We start from the raw sequence: 21226 nt of genomic DNA, 5'->3' as shown, positions 1-21226 counted from the left end.
CATTTGACTTTATAGATAAGAAAGGGATGTTTTCCTTTATATTTTAGTTGTCAACGAAACCAACAACAAGAACCAATTTGCCAGGAATTCAGTGCAATGTTGGACTTTCATGGTCTCCTGTGTTGTCAAACCTTTTCCCTCTTGGCTCTCCTGCCTGTGTTATCCACTGATGCCTCTGAGCAAATGACGGGACGGGCAGAGCAAGAATTAGACATTTTTTCTGTCACGGCAGAGTGTCTTTCTACACAGCAAGGGCGATGAGATCGTGGTGGTTAGTGTCATCTCAGGCCTGTCTTTGTGCAATTAGAGATTTGAAAAGTAAAGAATTATGAAAGGTTGAAGAAAAAGCATGACGGGGACGTGAAGCACGACAAGGTGTTAACGAGTACCTACTTCAGAGTGACATTTACCCAGAAAAAGAGCAAAATGGGGACTAGTGTCACAGGTTTTTTTTTGCAGTGTATAAATGGGATTAGATTGAAAAGTCTGTAGGAATCTTTGTCCCCGAAGATTTGGTCCTTTTTTTACAGCTTAAAAACAACCCTGGGTTAATTAAAGAGTGGTACAAAACACGCTGAAAGCTGTAATCCCTGCAGTCAAATGAGGTGGCACAGGTGTCCCCTGTTTGTGGCTGTTTTTCCACTTGCTGAATACCAACTGCCATGCTCCTCTGCGGTCATTAAAGCCTGTCTGACTATCCTTGGCAGCCCAGGTGTGCTGTGTCTGCTCACAACCAAATCCAGCCTGCAGACAGCTTATTAGGAACGTCAGCCGTCGTCCCGTTTCACCATGAGTGTCAATAACTGCCGGCTCCTGTCCTTTTTTTGTCTGCTTTTTGTCATTATTCTTTTCTTGTCATCACGCCCCACACGTGTACCCGTTTCTTTAATTGTGTTGTTCTGTATTCCTGAGAGAGCCATGCAGCTGCAGCACGGCTTACTTTACTTTAAGATGGAAAGGTGGACTAACAAAATGACATGATTGCGGCGGTATTTTTAGCCACAGGCACCCAGGGCGACATGGTAACTGAAACTGCTGTGCAGCTAAATGTTAAACAGAAAAAAAGCTATTAAATAACATGTTTATATGTCCTTTTCTTATGCTAGAAAATGAATTCATTGGTTAATTTACTAAATGACCCATAAAAATTTCTAAAACATTAATTTTATTACCTTTTTAAAAATAATTTCAAAGATTCATTTGCATCTTATCTTTCTGGCATGAAAAAAGATGTGTAGCAAAGTAATTAGACTCATAAAGAAGTATTAATTCCTTAACTGTAATATCAGGTGCACACCAGTGTAGTGTGAATTGCAGCCAGTGCTGTACATTTTGTATGCAGATAAAACCTTGTCCCCCTATTTAGGTTGGGAAAATCTCGTGCAGGTTCTGAGTTCTGTTGTTTGTGGAGTTGCTGGCTGTCAGGGATCTGATGTTCTCGTGCACACGGCTACCGGTCCCGCCGCCTTAAAGGCGTCGGCGTAATAAGCATGACAGCAGACGGAGGAAGAAGAGAAATGACTCATTGGATTTGAACCAATCAATCTGAGGGAGTATTTATTGGATCTTAATGAATTTGCTGGAAGGTTTGAGATGTGGGTACAGCTGTGTAGCTCTTAATGTTTCAGGTTTTAGGGAGCATTCAATGTTGTGTGGGACATTGCTTTGTGTCAGTGGCTGCTGGGTTGACAGAATGAACGAATGTGCAGGAACTCCAAAGAAAGGGATGGATGGATGCATGCCATAGAGATGAGTTGTGTTTGTCTCTGTGTTCCTAGACTGCACTATGATAATTTGGGAGTGTCATGCTGTTGCTGGACCGACTGTTTTGCCTTTTTTATAGTCTTCCAGTTGTTTCCTTTCTTTGACCTGCAAGTCTCTCTTCTCCCCAGTTTATCCAACATGCTTGTCTCTTCCTGTTTTCCTTAAACAAGTCTGTCTGTTCTGTTGGCTCTCCTGTTCCAGTTCATTATCCAACATCTCTCCACAATGACCCCCGCGTGCTGCCAGAGCCTGTGGCCAGTCTGAGAGCCAGCCACTGCAGTCCAGTCTTTTACTTACTGGACAATGGTAAGAGGAGGGATGACACTCCGTGCTCGGCTCTTTCCACGGACACCTGCTTGTGGTTGTTCTTGTGTGACGATACGCGGAGCCAAGAGTTTTTCTTCTTTTTTTTGTTGTTGGTTGTTTCAACGTTGCACCCTGCATGCTGTCTCTGCTTCCACACTGTGAGCAACACTATCAGCAAGACACCACTAATCCTTGGCACGTGTTTCTCGACTGGCCGAGTATTTTTAGGTTATGTTCAGCCCGATAAGTTCTGGAAAGGGCCACGATGGAATAATCAGCTGCTTTTCAAAAAAACGTAATAAAATGATCATTCTGAAGCGATGAAGTAGATGCATTCAGACGATACAAATTAGAGCCTTTCCTTCTCCTTGACTCACAATGCGATGACCCATCAGCCAGGTTGCTTACAGTGTAATCAAGCTTACAGGGATTGTGTTGCCAGGACTACAGCGCGTGTGGCTGCCTTTTGAATGTGCTCCATGCTTAGTGCAGATGACTGTAGGGCAGTTTGTGGTCCTTCTGTGTTTCTGTGTGCCAGATCTTTGTTTGTAGAACCTATGTTCACTGTTTGAAAATGTGAATCAGTTCTCTCAGGAGGAGGAAAGGGGGTGTGTTCCAGCTGGAAACTGCCCCTCTCTCATTTGGTACTTCCAGTCCTTCACTCTCTGTGATTTTATCTTCTGGAATCACTCATCGTTGTCATAAAAGGCTCGTTTCAGGAGCTGTAGGGCTCAGAGTCTCTTGCTGTGTGTCAATAATGCCATAAACCTTTCTTGGTGTGCTCTTGGCTAACATCCATCCTGGTCTTGTGTTGAACTAACTGCATGAAACCCAAAGACAGGCCGGCAGCAGGTGCTGATGAAAATGACTAATGCTTGCATTTTAGTCCCGTAGAAACGCCATTGGTGATGTCAGCCCTGAGAACTGGATGATCATTTGGTCAGATGATACTCCCCATGCAAGATTCAGAGGAAAATTGAGAACTGTGGGCTGTGTCGTCCGTTTGAAAACCTGTTTGAGTCAAGATAAAATATGTTTTATAATAAGAGAAAGAATAAGAGTTTTAACCTTTAGACAGCCAAGACAGATGTGGTTTTTTAATTTTCTAAAGTAGAAGCAAATTACTGAACATTTTTCCAAGAAAAGTAGTTTTGTTTGCAGATAAGAACAAAAACAAAGCCCTAAAAAGTCCAGTTTTCTTGCTGCCGTGCCGGAGCAAGAAAGCAGAGCATAAGAGAAGGCATGAGGCCTGTTTGTACATTTTTTGAGTATTAATGAACAGGGAGCTGACATCACAAATGCAGTCCTTCTAACTGCTCTTGTAGCTGCAGCTCCTAAAATTCCTAAAGATTATAAACAGTTACTGGCTGACATTATTTGTTGGTTTTTGAAACAGGTCTGTAAGGAATGACATATACATTTATAAATGCTTTGTTCAGTGTTTCAGGGTTCAGTGTGATTAAAAATCACTGCGAAACATTCAGATATTTAGACCAAAATCCATTACAAAATGGGTTTCACAAATCCTTTTTAAATTGAATGCTAACATTGCACACATCGATCAATAAAATCCCATGAGGAATCTGCTAACAGGAAAGCGCAAAACGTTGTCAACATAGCTTTATGTTTGCTTTGATTAAAACCATAGAAGAAGAGTTTGTGCAGCCACTGTGTGATAGACTTATGAAAGCATATTTACTGGTATTTTGTTCATTATTGCAGCGGCGTCGGCTGATCGGGGCTGTGATGAAAATACACAAAGATCAGCAACTTTAATCTAAACATTTATGAACTTCATCCTCAAAAATAGGCTAAATTTTTTTTTTTGTTTGTTTTTTAAATAATAGAAGATGGAATTGGGATGTTGTAGTGTAATGTTCTGCTGTTATGGTTTCAGGATTCTCTACCTACTCTGGGAGTAAAGGCTGGAAAACTGGTCTAGCCACTCTTTTGAATGAAAAACTCAACATTTTGCTTAAAGAAAACTCAACTTTGACCCATTTTAGATCTGTCAGATTACAAATGTGTCTTGACATCAAAATTGTATCTTCCACATGTAAACATCCATCAATCGAAACAATTATTTAGTTATAAGTGATAAAACAACTCATAGAACCAAAATTTCATGACAGAGAAGCTTTAGTTTAGCAACAAAGAGTCAAAAATAACCTAATCAAAAAACAACAGTGACACAAACACACATTTTATATGAAACTGTCACTTCACGTGTGATACGTGATATTAGTGTATCATAAGGGCAGCACAAGCTTTTCTGCAGATGTTTGGGTTTAAATTGGCATACTTTAAAACACTTTTAAGGGTTCAGCAGTCATGTGACACTGCAGGTCATCACATCTTATGCCTTAGTCACATGCGCCTGTACGACCTGCGGAGGGTGGAGACCAGCGGCCGCATCTTGAGGTCATGAACATAGAACGTACCATTGTCGTGTGCGTGGCAAGTGCATCGTGAAGTATTTGTGAGGCTCATGGTAGTTGCATGCACTTGAGACGTACAGGTGATGCTGTCGTATGTTAGCTTCACGCTACACACTACACGTCTTCAGTATGGTGCGAGTACTGCAAAGGGGTGTGCACGTGACACTTCAGTGCCCATAAGATAACGCACACAAACTACACTCTGACAGGCAGGCTGCGTGCTAGGAGTGTGCAGTTACCAGGTGAACAGCACCAACGGGTTCATTACGCAGTCCGTTAAGATTGGAAAAACTGCATGTTTTTTATCCTGACTTACCCTATCAGTGTTCGCTACAACCTCTCTCATGATCACAAAAAAAGCACAACCATTTTTGCCCTTGAGGCTTGCCAAGAAGTCAACGATTTTTTTCAAATTTCGTGCCGGCCCTGAACAGTTTTGACTATTTTTTTCCCCGCAGACCACCCATATCCGTCCATAAAGGTAGTTGTGACTAAGGCATAAGCCATCATACATACATGGTTGGATAGAGGTTGAAGTCAGTCACTGCTCCATACAGAGAAATAATCCAAAACCTTATCACCTTAAAGTTTTTGTACCACTTTTGCCACACTTCTCCATGTGGACCAACAGATTTTTTTCCCTCCCTTTTTTTGAGACTGAGCTTGTCAACTTCTCCAGTTCTCTACCAACTGCAAAATGCTTGCAAAATGTTTCCCTGAATTCTTTTGGTTGACTTCAGTGTCTTAATGTGGCCGTTGAAGCAACACCTTGTAGTGTTGGCCCTTTTTTTGTTTGTATCTCCATCTCAGACGTCCCAGGCCTCGGAGAATACGATCATGCAGATCTGCAAGCCATTATTTATTACTAAAAGCAAGATTTGAAAATGTACAACCTGTATTTTGAGTGGTAGGAATGCCAGTAAAGATCCGGCCTGGGGCGAGAATGGAGCCTGCAATTTTGAAATGTGCAAAAAGCACCGATCTGCATGCTTTGGCTCGTTGCTCATTTTAACTCAGTTTTGTTTTTGAACATTTATTTGGATTTTTTTTCTCCCATATATTATCTGCCTTTTATTTATTTATTTCACTTTGTTTGAAGGGATTAACTGGTGCTTTGTTTCCTATTCTTTTGTTTCAGTAAAGGGACCCGGCAGAAAATTAAGTCTGCCCACAGATCTTAAGACTGATCTTGGTACGGTAGGCGAAAGCCAGCAGCTTTCACTAGATTTTCTTTTGAATTTGATTAATTTATGCTTTTGACATATTTTCTAGGCTTTTCTGTTGTTTTCTTTGCTTTACCACTTTTACTTTCCTCAAAATTTCCCTGTTCAACCAGCCCATGAGACAGTCAGCCTGAAGTCTTTGTCCATTTTTCTGCTTTAAATGTGTTTTGATTTAATCAGCTGTCTCTTTCTTCTACATTTTGCAAGTGTTTCTAAAGGTGATTTGTAACTCATGCCCATATTTATACTTGAGGCTTCCCTATCGCTTCGTCTCGATTGGACCATCCTCTGGTTTTTTGCTCAGTCTTTCCTCCATTGACAGCCTTTCTGCGGTTTTGGATCACCCACTGCCTCCGCCATTATAACTGGATCATTTTTCTCTCAAACAGTCTTTCTTCCATTATGACTGAGTCATCTGCATTACAGATACTGAGCGTCCTCATGCATCTCTAACTGCTGCGTGCGCATCACAGCCTGAGGTTTCCCTTTTACTCTCCTTTTTTTTCACAAACACTGTCCACTCTTTGAGCATCTGCTTTCATAACATTAAATGTGTCTGGAACCCCCCCAATCCCACTGACCCTCCTAATCCCCCCCCCCCCCTGCTTTTCTTTTGCAAAGCAGGCACAGAAACTGTTCTACACCTAGAATAAAAGATTTAACATTAAAGAGAAAATTTCAGTTTCAGTTGATTGTGTTTCCGTGGGTATACAATGTGTGACATTCTTTGTGTGGCGTTAAAAAAAGCTGTTTTCCAGTTTTTGGACACATTTAAACTCTACATTGATGCCACATTAACACAGAGTCACAGCAAGGCTCTCTCCTGGCTTCACATTAATCCTTCAAATTACCCAATATTACGCTCAGTGAACGCTTCCCGCGGCCCCCCCTCCTGCTGTGAAACTTGGTGAGCGTGCGGCACATCAACTGGGCGGGACCTTCGAGTTTTTCATCTTCACTTTGAAATTGGATCATTTGTGTGACGACCATTTGAATAGGAGTCTAATTTATTCTTGACCAGCAGATGAAATGGAGAGAGAACAGGGAACAACATGTACTCTGCTGTTAGAATACTGCATGTCCTCTTCTCACAAAAGAGAAAAAATGAAAGCAGTGGGGAGCTCTGAGAGACCGTCAGCTCCTCCTCTGACCATATGGTCAACTTAAAAAAATGGTACCCTCAATTATAAGGTTGTATTTCACTTGGTGTCATGACCAAAACCCATTTTTGCCATTTTTCACTATGGCTTTTTGTTTGACTCGCAAAAACGGCCAATATTGTCAGTGGAACTTCAAAGATTCTAAAAACAAATGATTGCAATTTGGTTTCTAAGTCCATAAATGGCTGAGACAAGTTTGTGAGGAGGACCCGGAGGGCGCCTGACATCATACATCTTGCCCTAACCCTTCCAATACTTTTGCCCTTCTAACTCTAGGCCAAAAGTGGTCAGAATTTTAAAAATAAAAGAATAAAGCATAAAGAACTTCATTTACTTTAATTTGCTTCAACATGGCGTATTCCCAATCAAAAACTGAAGCAAATCACGCTCCCTGGGAAAAACAAAAAACAAAAAGAAAGATGCCTGTGTCTCATTCATCCTGTTTGAGGCTGTCAGCTGGACTTGGGTTATCTTTTATCCTGGAAAATGTCGCACTAGCCTGTTTGAACTGGGAGGGCCCCTGCTCATATTGAACGGTCCCTCTACTTCCCTCAATTCATTTCCTCGATTTAGACCTCAGAGAGTCTGCGTTTACACTGAAGTGAACCATGCTGCAGTTCACAGTGAAGCGTGCTGTTGCTTTCAAGGCAACCAGAGTTTCCGTGTTTGGTCCACATCAGGGTTCAGCTAAGCTTTCACGATCAGAAAGCGAACTCTGGCATGGGACTAATTTGATCTTATTTACGCATGAATATTTTTAGTTTTGCATTAATTTCTTCTTATTGTATGGATTTACTTAGATTCCAGTACAAATTGTTCCCAATCTAATTGTGTGATTGTGATGGTTTTTGTAGGTTCAACCAAAAGTGAAGGGGTTTTACAGAGGTGGAGGTTTTCATTTGTAGAAAGAGACGGTAGCAGGGCGATTAAAACGGGTTCTTCAAACCCCAATAAAGAAAAAAGCAATTCCATCAGACCTTTTTATCAACCACAAATGCTTTTAACCTTGCTTTTACAGCCTCAAGGTTGTCATCAAGGGAAAGGGCATTGTTTTATTTACTCCTGCTTCCCAAGACAAGGAGGAATGAGAGTGGCCCGGTGCAGGTATCACAGGGCCATCAATTACATTTGCTGGCTTCTTCTTTGTTAAATGTCCTGAATGCAACAAAGGAAAGGCAGAGTCTGTCCAGGTCGCACAGTCATGCTCCTCTTTCATTGCTTCATTAATAGGGTTGCAAACTAATTATTGTGCTCACACCCTTAATCCCACATGAGCTCTACAAAAAAAGCATAAAGCCATCAACAAATGCTGCTCCCGAGGGGAAACCATGTGAAGGAAGCAACAAATGTTTTCATGCCGGCGTCATCTGCAGGAGAGAAACGGTAGCTCTTCCAGCTTTACCCATTCGCATTGGAATTAAAAAGACAGATGTTAGTGTTGGTTTTATCTTTGATCTTCACTTCAAGCTTCCAGGAATCACACAAAATGTTTCTGCCTTGCCTTATTTTTTTTTTTAAATGCGTTTCTGGTTTCATACAAAGAAAAGAAAAAAAACTGGACATAAAACAGGCCTGCTTTCTCTTCTTCTTGTCATAGAACAAATTGTTCTTTTCTTTAAGCATCTCTTTCTCCTCCCCACACATACCTAATGCTCTTTTCCAGCCTTTGTCATGCACTTTTCCCTTTCACCTGTAATCACTACTTCTCAATAACCAGATCCCTCATCCTGCACTGCACAAAGCTCCATCTTCATAGGCCATTTGCTGTAATTATTTGTCTACATTTGTAAGAAGGAATATTGTCCGAGTGAGTTCAGAAAAGTTGTTCTTCATAAAAAACTGCTTCTTTAGACTTATGCAGATGGATTTTGCTGCAGTGGATTAAAATGTCTTTGAGAATTGAACGATTTCACTCTGTCCATCGACTGATAATGCTTTGCCGTTGTTACAGATCATGTCAATGGACATTGCACTAGCCCCACCTCCCAGCCCTGCTCCGCGGGAAAGCCTCGCATTCCGATGGGTCCTGAGGGGCCAAGGCTTACCCGCAGAGGCCCCGGCCGACCGCCCTTCCGCAAGGCCCAGTCTGCTGCTTGCATGGAGATCTCTTTGCCTGTGTCCCACACTGAAGGTGTGTGCTTGTCTTCCTGACTCCCATCCATACCTTACCCCTCCCTCCAACGAGTGCATGTCACCCCATCCCTGAGGTCAGTGGATGTCGGCCTGTAACATAGTTAACATAAGGCAAGCACGTGCTAATGCAAGCTGGCAGGAGAGAGCGGGAAATCAGAGTGCAGCTCAGGATAGAAGCAGCAAACACGCACATTTATCCCAACTGACGGAAAAAGATGGACCATTTGTCACGGTGACACATGGCCTCAACATGAAGGTGCCGATAGTTGGCAGTAAAAATGTCATTTATTATCACATCTGCAGCTTGCATTAGCAGCACCGTATAACATTGCAACAGGACTGCAGGCCCCTTCTGCTTCTAACACAACAAAGCTGCTGCTTGTGTCTGCCATGTCCCAGGCCTGAAGGTTGGTGCAATGTTAAGTGATTAACAGTTTTCATTTTTGCACAGTACTTTAAGTTCTGCTTCTGGTTAATTTTTGTTTTGTGCATAAGTGAGCATTTGTATTTTTGCTCATTTATGACAGGACTGGTTAATTTGCAATGCATGGGATGACATTGTTTGTCTTCAACACAAAATGACAAGATGATTCCGTTGTAACTTTTTAACAATACGTTTGCTTTAGGACAAACAAAGGGGGAACAAACGTCTAATACTGCGTGAACACGCTCGCTAATTTTCTCTTATTCCTCTTCAGTTTGAGCTTAAGGAAGTTTTTTTTTTTTGTTTTTAAGTGGTTCGGTTAAAAAGCACTCCACAAATTTTACTTTTCTTCCACTGCGCTTTCGTTTTGCCACCCTGTGTCACGGCCTGATCAGCTTGGAAGTGTGTGTGCCTGTGAATTAGTAAGGGGTAGAAAGGTCAATCTGACTTCCTGTGTTCAGTGACAATTTTCTGCACTTCTGGTCGTTTTTCTGATGTTTCGATCAAATGAAGACCAATCCTCTGGTTAGGACATCTGTGCTATGGTTAGAATTTAACTCAAAGTGAGATAAGCTTCTATTTTCTTCCAAAAGGAGAAAGATGAAGCATGTTTTTTGTTTTGCCTTTTTTTTAACGAATGGCCTCCAAAGTGTCAGTGAAAAACAGCCTTAGCAAAGATGTGTTTAACGACATTTGATTACTCGATACAAATGAATCCTTGCACTTAGTCTGTCACTGCCAGGCAGCCGACATCAAGACATGAAGCAGGACCTCTATTGACTTTGAGTAAACAACATCCTCCCACTCAGGACTGAAGAGCGATGCACATTTTTTATCGTAACAGGACTCCTGACATTTCCTGTCATGTTGAAAACCCTATTTATCTCTTTCACTGTCAAAACAGAATTTTCTATTAAAGTCCAGCAAAATAGCTTCAGGGGAGGGGCTGGTGTGGCTGCATGGCAAAGGCTGCGGGATGGAGGTTGCAGGAATAAAAGGGAAGAAGGCAAACACTGGTCAAGGTGATTGCAAGGTCTGGGATGGAAGCTCCCCACATGAATGAGAAATGAGGGTGTTAAAGATCCCAGGGCTCTGATTTAACTCAGGGAATTTAGTTAACTGTGTAGCAGTGTTCCTGTTGAGAGCCCTATACAGATCAAGGAGCACCAATGGAGCCATTTGTGATGACATTAACCCTGAGTAAACTGGGGCCTTTTTAGGCATTTTTTCCTACCTTACAATTTGCCCTGATAATACAGTTATTTTGTGTCAATAGCTGCGGTTGCATGTTCAAAATATCTTTGATCGGATCAAAGATCGGATAAGAATTTAACCGTGTACATGCTTCCAAAAAAACGTTATCCAATTATAACAAACATTTAGATTTACCTCTTACTTTCAGACTAAACAAATCCTTTTGACAGATCTTTGTTTCCAAGACATTACAGAATATACCTGAAACTTTACATAAAACTCAGTTCTAAGTACCAGTAGTTGTATTTTCCGGAGTAAAAATCACAAGAGCCAAGAAATGAAACGTAAACAAGAAAAAAAAATCATATATGAGTCACTCCTGAGTATAAGTCGCACCGCTGATCAAACTATGACAAAAAAGCGACTTATACTTTGATAAATATGATAAAGATTCTCAATTTTTTTTACTGCATAAATTGATATCAAACTGTTTGTTTTGTTTTTTTTATAACAAAGAACAAAAGTGTATAGATAAAATAAAAATCTATAATTCCCAAAATAAAGCAAAGACAAAACAAAACTTCATAATTCCAATAATACAGCAAAGACGAGGTCAAAACAAAGTGAAAATGTGTTTTAAAAAAACAGGCAAAGCTCCACTCAAGTCTTCGTCACAACTGCCCTTAAGGGTGGATGCGGTCGACCGCTCTACTCCTTCACCACGGCTGCCCCTAGCACATGTGACTAAGGCTTTAAGTGACAAAGGGTTTATTTTAAGTGGAATCAGTTATGGTCTGTAACTCTTATTATGTTTGTTTTAAACCAAGAATTACTAAGCGAATAACCCTTTGAATCCTTCACGTTAAATTCTAAATAAGAAGTATTTGAAGTCGGTGTCAGTCCTGCGTCACTGCAAACAAGCCATGTGATTGTCAAACGCCTCGATGAGTGCCAAAACTTCTGTAAGGCTCTGACTGGACAGGTCTTTGGCTGTGGCGCAATTATAACCCGGGTTTAGTCTTTCCCTCTGAGGTCTCACATAAGCCAAAACTTTCTCATTATATTCACAAAAGGCAAATCTCTCAACAGGAGGTTCAGCTTTGCAACGATTTCCAAAATGTCATAGCTGCTCCAGCCACGCTGCACAAAACATCAGACAAGAGATCAACCAGAGCTGCTGGCTGAAGCGAAGGTCACGCTCCATTATTTCTTCATATCTGAGTTCTGCTTTCAAGTTTTTAAAGATTTTTAATGCAGGCTTCCCAAACACTTGTTGCTGTGGCCTGAAGGGTGGCGATGTGTGCTCTCTTTTAAGTCAAAAGGAGTAACACACAGCAAGTTTTGCAATTAGTCTCGAGTCGTCACCTTCAGCAACTCCATTATGAAATGGTGGCCTGGTTTAGGTAGCTGGCCTGCCTCAGATGAATGCTTTCATGAAAGCTCTGGCTTTCAGTGCTTTAAGTTTTGTGGATAATAGTGGAAATTGTCCTTTTTTTTCATTGATTCTTTGCTGTCTTTAAGAAACAAATTTGCAAAATGATGTCATGCAACAGGAACTTTCTTTAGTCTGTTAAAAGTTAAATTAGCCAGAAGATTTGAACACATCATATTGAATTAAAACTTCACCCAATTTGTCCTTTCAAACCTCAGGTCTGTCCTGTTCAAGTAAAAATAAATCAGCTTCAGTAGTTCTTATACTTCAGAGACAAAATCATGTAACTTTTATAACGTGTCATCATTTATGTATTAGAAGTACAGCAGGTGCTGTTCATCATTAGTCGTTGATGAGGTGAATATCAGCAGGTGTGCAGAGACACAAAATATTCATCATTTGTCACTCTAAGGACAGAGGACGTCAGGTAAAAGGACAACTGTCTCTGTAGACCACGTTTGAAGAAATGACTAAAACAAGAGATCCCTGGGAACAAAATTACAGGAAATATTTGTTTTGTTGCATTCCTGAAACTTAAATGACAAATATTTTCACTGGGAGTTGGAATTCTTGTTAATCCCTCTATGGCAGCTGGGCTGCAGACTTCCTAAACGCTGTTTTATGTACTTCTTTGTGGTTCAACCAGGAAGAGCATGTGTGCAACAAGTAAAGCACAAAATCCCTCTATTATCATCAGTTACTGACGAGGGTCTGAGTCTGTCGGTCACGCTCCTTGTGAGCCCCTCACAGAGCTTTGTGCATCGTCTGTTGTCTACTCGCTGCACTGCTGTGCACCAGTTGCATTGGGTTACCACAGTGAAGACCCAGCAGTATACCTGTTATAATTAAAGGTCACCAAGCACTGCGAGAAATGAGGCTGAAGTTAATAAGGCCTGCATGGCAGGCAAGCAAACAAGAGGAGGGAGACCACAGGGGAAGCCAGGATGATGGCTTCATATATTTACTGTTCAGTAAACATTTCCATATGGCTTTCTTTCCTTCAGAGGCTGCAGCTAATTGTTTAACTATGAAACTAAACCACAAGTGTTACACCCCTTTTTAGGTCTAGGGGTACTTGGAGGAGCAGAACATAAAAGTCAATGGTTTTATCACCAAACTTAAATTAACAAAAACACCAAAAGAGTGTCTCCATAAAAAAGTAAAACATTTATTTACAAAGGAATAAAGAACAACCAAAAAGAACTTAAAGTGAAGCTAAAAGGCTTCAGGGTGAGCCAAGGCCAAAATTATAAACAAAACCAAAACTTATCTAAGCCCAGAAAACTTCTTACCTGATTTTACAAAATAGGGAAATCAAAGACAGACACTAACCTCCCTGGACTAAAATACACAGGAGAAAACTCATACTAAAGAAAATGGCAGTTCACCCTTACAGCGTCATTTAAACACAACTATAACAAAACAATTACAAAGTGCAACACAAACAAATGGAGAAGAGCACCAAACTGCAGTGGAGACCGGTTGCAGCCAAGCTCCCTTGTTCCAGGCTGGAGGTCCACATGGTGCTTCTAAAGGCTGTATCTATCAGCTTGGGTCCAAATGGAGGCCACACCCTTTCCAGCACCACACCTGAAAATATTCAGACAGACACACACGCAAAGATACACAAAACACAGAAGTCCCACTCTGATACAAACAAATATGCAAACACAGACTAAACAGAACGAAGAAAACCAAATACGGCCACAGCCGTAACAACAAGTTTAACCCACAATGCAGTAGTCCCCCGTTTATTGCAGTGCTACCTGCTTAAAATAACTTAGATAAAATCTGATACTCATCTTTTTCCACTTCACACTTTATAACCTTTTCTTTAACAGGCACGAACATTTTCACACTTTTCTATTGTTTGGATCTTGATAGAAAAATGAGTCCAGTATTATAGAATGAAAACAAAGATCTCCTCACAATCAAAGATGGATATGTATTTGGTGAAATACTGAAGTCTTTTAGAGAAAAGACCTTAAATTCAATCATTTATCATAGTGTAGTACGGTAAAGAATCTTTTGCAAGAAGTCAGATAAAAACACTGCATTAAAGGAAGCTATGCAGAGGAATATAGGAAAACAGTTAAGCAGACAGAGGAGCAGAGACAGAACAGCCCCGCTTTCTTTCTCCAGGTTCATTAATAAGCCTTGTGACGCACCTCTTGGCCCAATGTCCACTCCTTCCTTAATGTCGTAAAACAGAAACATGTTTTATTGGGGAGACTTGGCTGGACATTCTCTTCTAACTTTTCTTTCCTGGAAAGAGGGGTCAACAGCGCTCACTTTCAGGCCGTATCCTCAGATGCACTTGGAGGCTCCACGGGTAAAAAAAAAAAAGGAGACCATCTAATCTCAATAAATTATTTTAGGAGGCACAGAAAGGAGGGAATCTATTGACAACGGTCTACATCCAATCAGAACGCAGAACGCAAGCTTCTATCAAAATAATTAAAAAAAGCAAGAAGAGCAAAAAAAACCTGAATCTTACTACCAAGATTCACATCATAGTTGTAAAAACAGCATCAGAGGCAGCAGACTGGACTTTTATGCTCTTAGCTGCAGGGCTTTTCTGTTAAACCTAAAGAAAATTTGTAAAAAGTAGCAGGAAAAGATCAAACGATTTTTTTTTAATCAGTTGCCTGTAAAACAAACTTGTGTTTCAAGAATTTACTACCTTCTACCATGTGGCACCATGTTGGTCTAAACACTTGAGATTGTCTGTCTCCTCTTATCAGCACCCTGACATGGCCTCCAATGCCCCTGGCTCCCTGTAAGGGACCCCCAGGGGCCCCTGTGTCCTGTCAGAGCACCACTGTGCCTGACTTTCAGTAGCCAGGACCCCCACAGGCTCTGTCACCCAGCGTAATCCCACCCAGGCCAAACCATGCTGCTGCCGCCCAGACGCACAGCAGAAGGCTGCGATCTTCAGCGGCTCTGCACGCCAGTGCTGTCCAAGACCCAAGAGTTCTGAAAACATGCCCCAAAACTTCTCGATGAAATGAAAATGGCAAGGATAAACAACACTTTGGCATTTGTGAAAGTTATTTTAGACCTTTATATCTGAACATATTTTAGGGCTTCACATGAGAAACAAAAGGGGGTAGAGAAACATGTTTATGTCATCGAAAGTATCAATGAAATTACAAAAAAACAATACTGCAATATTTAGTGTTGTTTCCCTGCACATTGATGGATCTCCTCAGAGCACTCTGGCTTCCACAAACATGGGGAAGCCATGTTAGTCACCAATCACTATTGGTTGATTGGTAAATTCCACTATATTTCCACTAAAACAGTTGGGATAGGCTCCAGCGACCCAGTGACCCTTCAAAGGATGAAGGGAGAGATATAGATAAGTATTTTAGAAAAGAAGCTCCTGAAAAAACAGAAGCTTTGGCCTTAACAGAGAGAAGAGTTTAACATCAGATGTTGTATGTTGACAGGAGGAAAGCCTGTAAACATGAGTCATGATTCCAGCTCCAGACCAAACCTGCTTCTGAAATAAGAGCTTTCTAGAGGGGAGTTGTGAAACATTCAGGTTACACGGAGGGATTTGTAGAATTTTTTGTTCTGTTGAGCATCAAATACAACTTTTTCTTTAAAAAAAACACTTTTCACACCCAGTTTCATTGAGGGGCTTCTTTACAGGATAAATACATTGTTTAGAAAAGAAAGAAAAGAAAAGAAAATACATCATAAAATACACCAAGCTCCTGATCCCCACGCGCCCAACACAGTCAAACATGAAACAACATAAATGAGAATAGAAATAGAAGCAGAAACATGATCATTTGCCAGGCTAAAAAGCTTCAATTATATCAAATTTAAAAAGCTGAAAGTTGTTCCACAAATCTTGCTTTATCTCATTTTACCTTACGCTGTCTAGTTGTTTTGTTCATTCTTTCAGTGTAATTTTCCATGCTTTTTTTTCTCAGCAGTTCACAATGTTTCCGTGTCCTGATTGGTTGCAGCCCACTGTCAATCAATCTCCTCCGTGCCGTGTTTCCTGTACTGAATGCGTTCAGTTTGCCAAATCGATAGAAAACTTTGATTGCAGCCAGAGAAGTGTGTGTTTATTTTATAACACTGGTCCATTTTTATTTTATTGCAAAGATTTGAACTTTGATATTTGAAACAAGATCTTTTAAGCTAATTATTGAATTATGAAAGACAAAGGAGCATGATGAATCTACTACAGGGGTGGAGCTACAACATTTTTTATGGGGGGCAGGTGGGTGTGGAAGACTTTGGAAGTGTGGCAAATAAGAACAGCGGAAGGTGATTACAAAGGAAAGGATCACAAATGCATATTTCAAAAAGTTTGATTATTGTTCTTGTTATTAATATTAAAACCACAGTTATTTTCAGCTGAGGTGGCAATACAAATATAAAGCAGTAGCAAACAAATGTATAGCAATTCTTAAGATTAATATGCCCCTCTAATGTGGAATTCATGCACAATAAGAGAATCAAGTATATCCACTGAACCTTCACAACATTCATCATCTTCCGTTTTGTCCCTTTCGGGGTCACGGGGCTGCTGGAGCCTATCCCGGCCACTTGTGGGCGAAGGCAGGGGACACCCTGGACAGGTCGCCAATCTGTTGCAGGGCCACAATCACACACCCATGCACACTCACACGCACATCTATGGACAATTTAGAGTTGCCAATTAACCTATGAAGCATGTTTTTGGACGGTGGGAGGAAGCCGGAGACCCCGCAGAAAACCCACGCATGCACGGGGAGAACATGCAAACTCCACACAGAAAGGTTCCCCATTGGTGTTCTGTTTCAAGACCCTAGTCAGGACTTGAACCGGGGGCCTTCTTGCTGTGAGGCAAGAGCGCTAACCACTGTGGCACAGTGCAGCCCACCTTCACAACAACAAGAACACAATGTTTTTGAATGCCTCAAATATTCTCTAAACAGCTTGAAGAAGCTTGTATTGATGATTTCCTTAACTATGGCAATAATGATACTAATATTGACTAAAAATTGCGGGGTAAAGTTTTTGGGGGGTGCTTTTTGCTGTGGGGAATGGCAGCCGCCCCCCTCCGCTCTCGTAGCTCTGCCCCTCCTCTCTAAAGATGTATTTTATGTGACTTTTCTCCATCCTACTGGACTCTTCAAGGTGTATTTACAAAGCTATCTGTCATCAGAGGATCACTGAAAATACATGCTGTGTCTCCGAATGTGTCATGATGTGTTTGAGTGCGTTACTCTGCCTAAAATCTCCTGATTCTGTTCATCTTTAAGCTCTGCTGGATCATCAAAATCACTGTACCAAACTGTAGTGGTCTATGTTTATAACCCTGTGGAACACCATACTTGGCATGCTTTGGGGCCCATTGTAAACCTGCACCACAGGTTTAGCTGACACACGATTTATGAAACCCCACATCCACATGTTTGAGAGACAACACTGGGGTTGTGTAAGAATTCCTTCCCTACTCACTACATAGTGCACTTTATAGTGCATTTGCCGTTTTGTAGTACTGTCCGAATCTACAATTCCAAAATCCAGTGCCCTAGAAATTTCCCAGAAGTCTTTGCTGAAATAGTGTCCATCGATGCTCACTAGGATCAGCGAATATTGACCACAATGCATTGCGTCTTTTCCCCCAAAAAACTGATTTTAATGTATTTTTTTAATAAACCATCAACATTTTTATCTTCAGAAGACAGTGTATTCATTAATAACCATCGCAAAATGCTCATTTTAATTAGATTGTAACTTCTGGAAATCAATTACATCATATCCGCTGTTTAAAAAAAAAGTATTGAGCATTAAAATCCATTGCACTACATATCTAGTTTTTTAGTGGGTTAGGGTGGGAATTTGGACACAGCCTACGCCTCTCTTTCGGGCTCAGTGGACTGCATGTGAGGACACTGGCACAGTTTCATCTGCACAAGCTGCACAGGGACTGGGAAAGGGGGATTGATGAAGTTACAATCTTTATTTTTGTGTATTTTTGAACAATCTTCCCACGCTCAGTTGCCTCTTTTTTTCTTTCCCTTTCTGTCATTCTCTGGTACTTGCTGTTGTCCGTCTCGTCTGTTCCGCGGCTCGGACTGGCTGCACACCTGTGTGTGCTTGTTTCTTTGGGTCACGCCGGGCTTCGGTCTGTTCTGTGGGGGTTGATGTTGTGGGGGATGAGTAGGGCATGCATCCAGGAGGGCAATGCTTCAGCAGTTACATGGCGTCACTATGTACTCGCACGATGAGCACCACACCACCACCACCTCCTACTGCTGGAATGAGAGAGGTAAGAGGGCTCTGGCCATGTCTGCCGCTGTCCTGCTGACGTCCGTCCGTTCGTCCGTCCAGATGTCGCTTCGTCCTGTGACCTACGCCATGTGTCATTTAAAACACTCGCTCGGTTGGTTCATCTTGTCCTGGACAGGGAGGAACTTGGATGCGTGAGGCGGTCTTTGCAGCCTTTTTTTGGTTTGTTTCTAAAGTGGACTGCATTATTTAGCAGGTGCAGTTATGCAAAGACAGGTAAAGGTCAAAGAGAAACCGTTCAGCTCAATAGTTGTGCCTGTTTGTTTGACTGGACAATGGATCTTATCAGGCAAAATCTGCTGGTTGATCCGACTGTCCGGGAAGATTTTTCTCCATCTAATGTCATCGGAGATTTAGTTCAACTTTACTCTTCAGGCTTACAGTGGCTGTTACATAAACTTTACGCTTTGTGCAACATTGGGCTGGAAGTGCAGTTCTACACATTTTCTTGGCTCTGAATAATTCAGAAATGCGGCAATACAGAAATACTTTCACGATGGAGGCAAGGCAGACGATGTAAGAACGCTGCAGTCAAATGGGAGCTGGGAGGCTGTGAAATTGGTGCATTTGTGTCCTTGAATTTAGTGACTAAATCTCAACAAACCTGAGGCAGAAAGGTGTGTGGTTTGTGTGTTGAGGAGTTTCTGTCTCGCTGTCTCTTTGTGATGGTCGATCACTTTGCTTCTCAGTGTTATTCATTCATTTATTGGCATTTTTGTTGCTGTTTCACATCATTTGAAGTCTTTAGAAAAATCATTTCTGACCAGTAAATATATGTTTTTCTTCTTACAATACGTGTCTTTTTTCCCCATCTGGCTCTCTCCCCATATTTCCTTTTTTATCTTCTTATGGTGCTGTTCCCTTCTTCTACTTTTTCAAACACTGTCATTCTTCTTTTGCTCATGTCCATTTTTGCCTTTGCCACTGCTTCTTCTATCTTCTCTCGCTTTTGTTGGTCTGTTTCGGGGGCTGCACCCGCAGAGAGTCGCGAAAACTCCTTCAGCCGCTCTCGCAGTTCCAGCGTGTCGAGCATCGACAGGGACACCAAAGAGGCCGTCACCACTTTGCAGTTCGGAGAGTCCTATGGACGCAAGAACGACGTACTGCCCGGTCCGTGTCTGTGGGTGGGCACCAGCTTAGGTGTGGTCCTGCTCATCCCAATGTCCATTCCAATCGACCATGAAGAGAGGATGGAGGACTCCGTCACTGTAGGCCCCAGTGGTAAGTAAAAGTAAAAAAGACTTAAAAACTTGGGTTTCAGATCAAATGTATTTTTTGGAAACTCCTTATCTGGTCTGCAACGTTGCATTATGTGCAGAAAAGATGAAATACAAAACCATTTTTCCTAGATAAAACAAAAACAAACACGTGAAAGAAAAGACAAATGACATCAGTCTGGAAGAAAAATCTCAATGGGTCTTTTGCTGCAGCTCTTCCATCTTTTCTGACGATAACTTTGTTGAGTCACTGATGAAAAACTGTTGACTTCATCAATCAGGTTCCAACTCTGTCATCCAGCAGCTTGGAGATCAGCTTTGCAGGATGCAGCCGTGTCATGAACATTTTTTCTTTAAATTGTGCTCCGTTTGGGGGATGCATCATTGAGTTTGTATGTCTTTGCTAAACAAAACATTAACGAGACGCAGCAGCATCATTCTAAAATGTTCATCATCGTCAGCAAACCTCCTTTCATCTGTTTTAAAAGGAAAAAGCTCAAACTTTTTGATGTCTCCACTATAGAGGTTAAGATTAATCACTACAAAGCATTTTTTCATTCATCCATTGTACATGACTGCTAATGTTTAGCCCACAAGATCCCGCACTTCTTTTGTTTAGCCCTTAATGATGGTTTACGTTTGGATTTTTAGAAAGACCACGATGAATTTGGGGAGTATTTGAAGTGCATTTTCCTTTTTTCTTATTGCTCCACCTTTAAAGATCAGTAGATCTAAAGAAATGCTCATCTTTTACCAACATGTTCTTTGTTTTAAAGCACATGTTGAATATTTAGTTATTTCTTCAGTCAAAAGGTACAAAAAATATATTTAAGTCCTCTTTACCTTTAAGACCAACTTTGCTGTTTATCTGTGAAAACAAAATTTCACGTTATATTAATATCTTATCTATTCTCAGAAATAATTCAATTTTTTTCTTACTATAAAGTCTTTCTTTCTATACAAATCTTTTTTAATTTTTTCTTCTTTCTTCCCGTATTCACTTCTTTAGAATAAATCATTTTAATTTTTACAGAAATAATTTTTTTAACATGAGAAAAGAATGACTAGATTCATATTTCAGCTGAGAGTCTGATTTGACATAATAATTTGTAGATTTTATGGACTGGTAATAATAAAAAATGTGATGTATAAGTCATTTAAAGGTTCATTTTTGTCCTGCTATTTCCCATTAAAACATGCATGTTGAGGTTTTATTGAGAGCAATAATTCCTGGATTCCTGTCTGTATGACTTTTCTGTCAGTTTTCACACCTTGATCATTTAAAAGGCATTTTATGTTTTTATGCTTGATGCCTCAAACAATCGCCTCACACATCTATTCTAGCTGCTCATCTTCATTCTGCAAATCCCATGTTAGATGGTTTTCCCCCATCTATTTGATCTATTTTGTCATTTTTATTTGTTCTCTAGCTGCTCAGGGTCCAGCCGGGTTTATTCTCATTTACTACAGCATCAAAAGCCTCCTTCTTCATTTGCCCAGACTTGTGGTCTTTTATACATAAGACTGCTGTCATTATTATGATTGAGTTCATTGATAGTGATAGCAGAATCAGAAAACAAGTCCAGCACCTTGTGGATGTAAATGTGATTATAAAATAGCTGCAGTTTAGTTTTT

At 40.9% G+C, this 21226-nt stretch overlaps 1 protein-coding gene across 13 annotated transcripts in view; it reads left to right on the top strand.

Annotated features, from left to right (window-relative positions):
- stxbp5l (syntaxin binding protein 5 like) overlaps window positions 1–21226 on the top strand; it is a 160271-nt gene that overhangs the window by 130625 nt on the left and 8420 nt on the right. For 2 of the 13 annotated variants that reach the window (XM_023950971.1, XM_023950973.1), the window contains 5 exons: window positions 1966–2070; window positions 5647–5700; window positions 8843–9022; window positions 18250–18354; window positions 19356–19595. In XM_023950971.1, the coding sequence (XP_023806739.1) occupies window positions 1966–2070; window positions 5647–5700; window positions 8843–9022; window positions 18250–18354; window positions 19356–19595 (684 nt within the window). The remainder of the gene's footprint in view (window positions 1–1965; window positions 2071–5646; window positions 5701–8842; window positions 9023–18249; window positions 18355–19355; window positions 19596–21226) is intronic. The other 11 variants (XM_023950975.1, XM_023950976.1, XM_023950978.1 and 8 more) reach the window with 7 other exon arrangements.

This window comes from Oryzias latipes, chromosome 21 (genome assembly GCF_002234675.1).
Source record: "Oryzias latipes chromosome 21, ASM223467v1".
Classification (NCBI taxonomy): domain Eukaryota; kingdom Metazoa; phylum Chordata; class Actinopteri; order Beloniformes; family Adrianichthyidae; genus Oryzias; species Oryzias latipes.
Note: the sequence above shows the minus strand (reverse complement) of the source record. Positions and strands in the feature narration are given on the sequence as shown.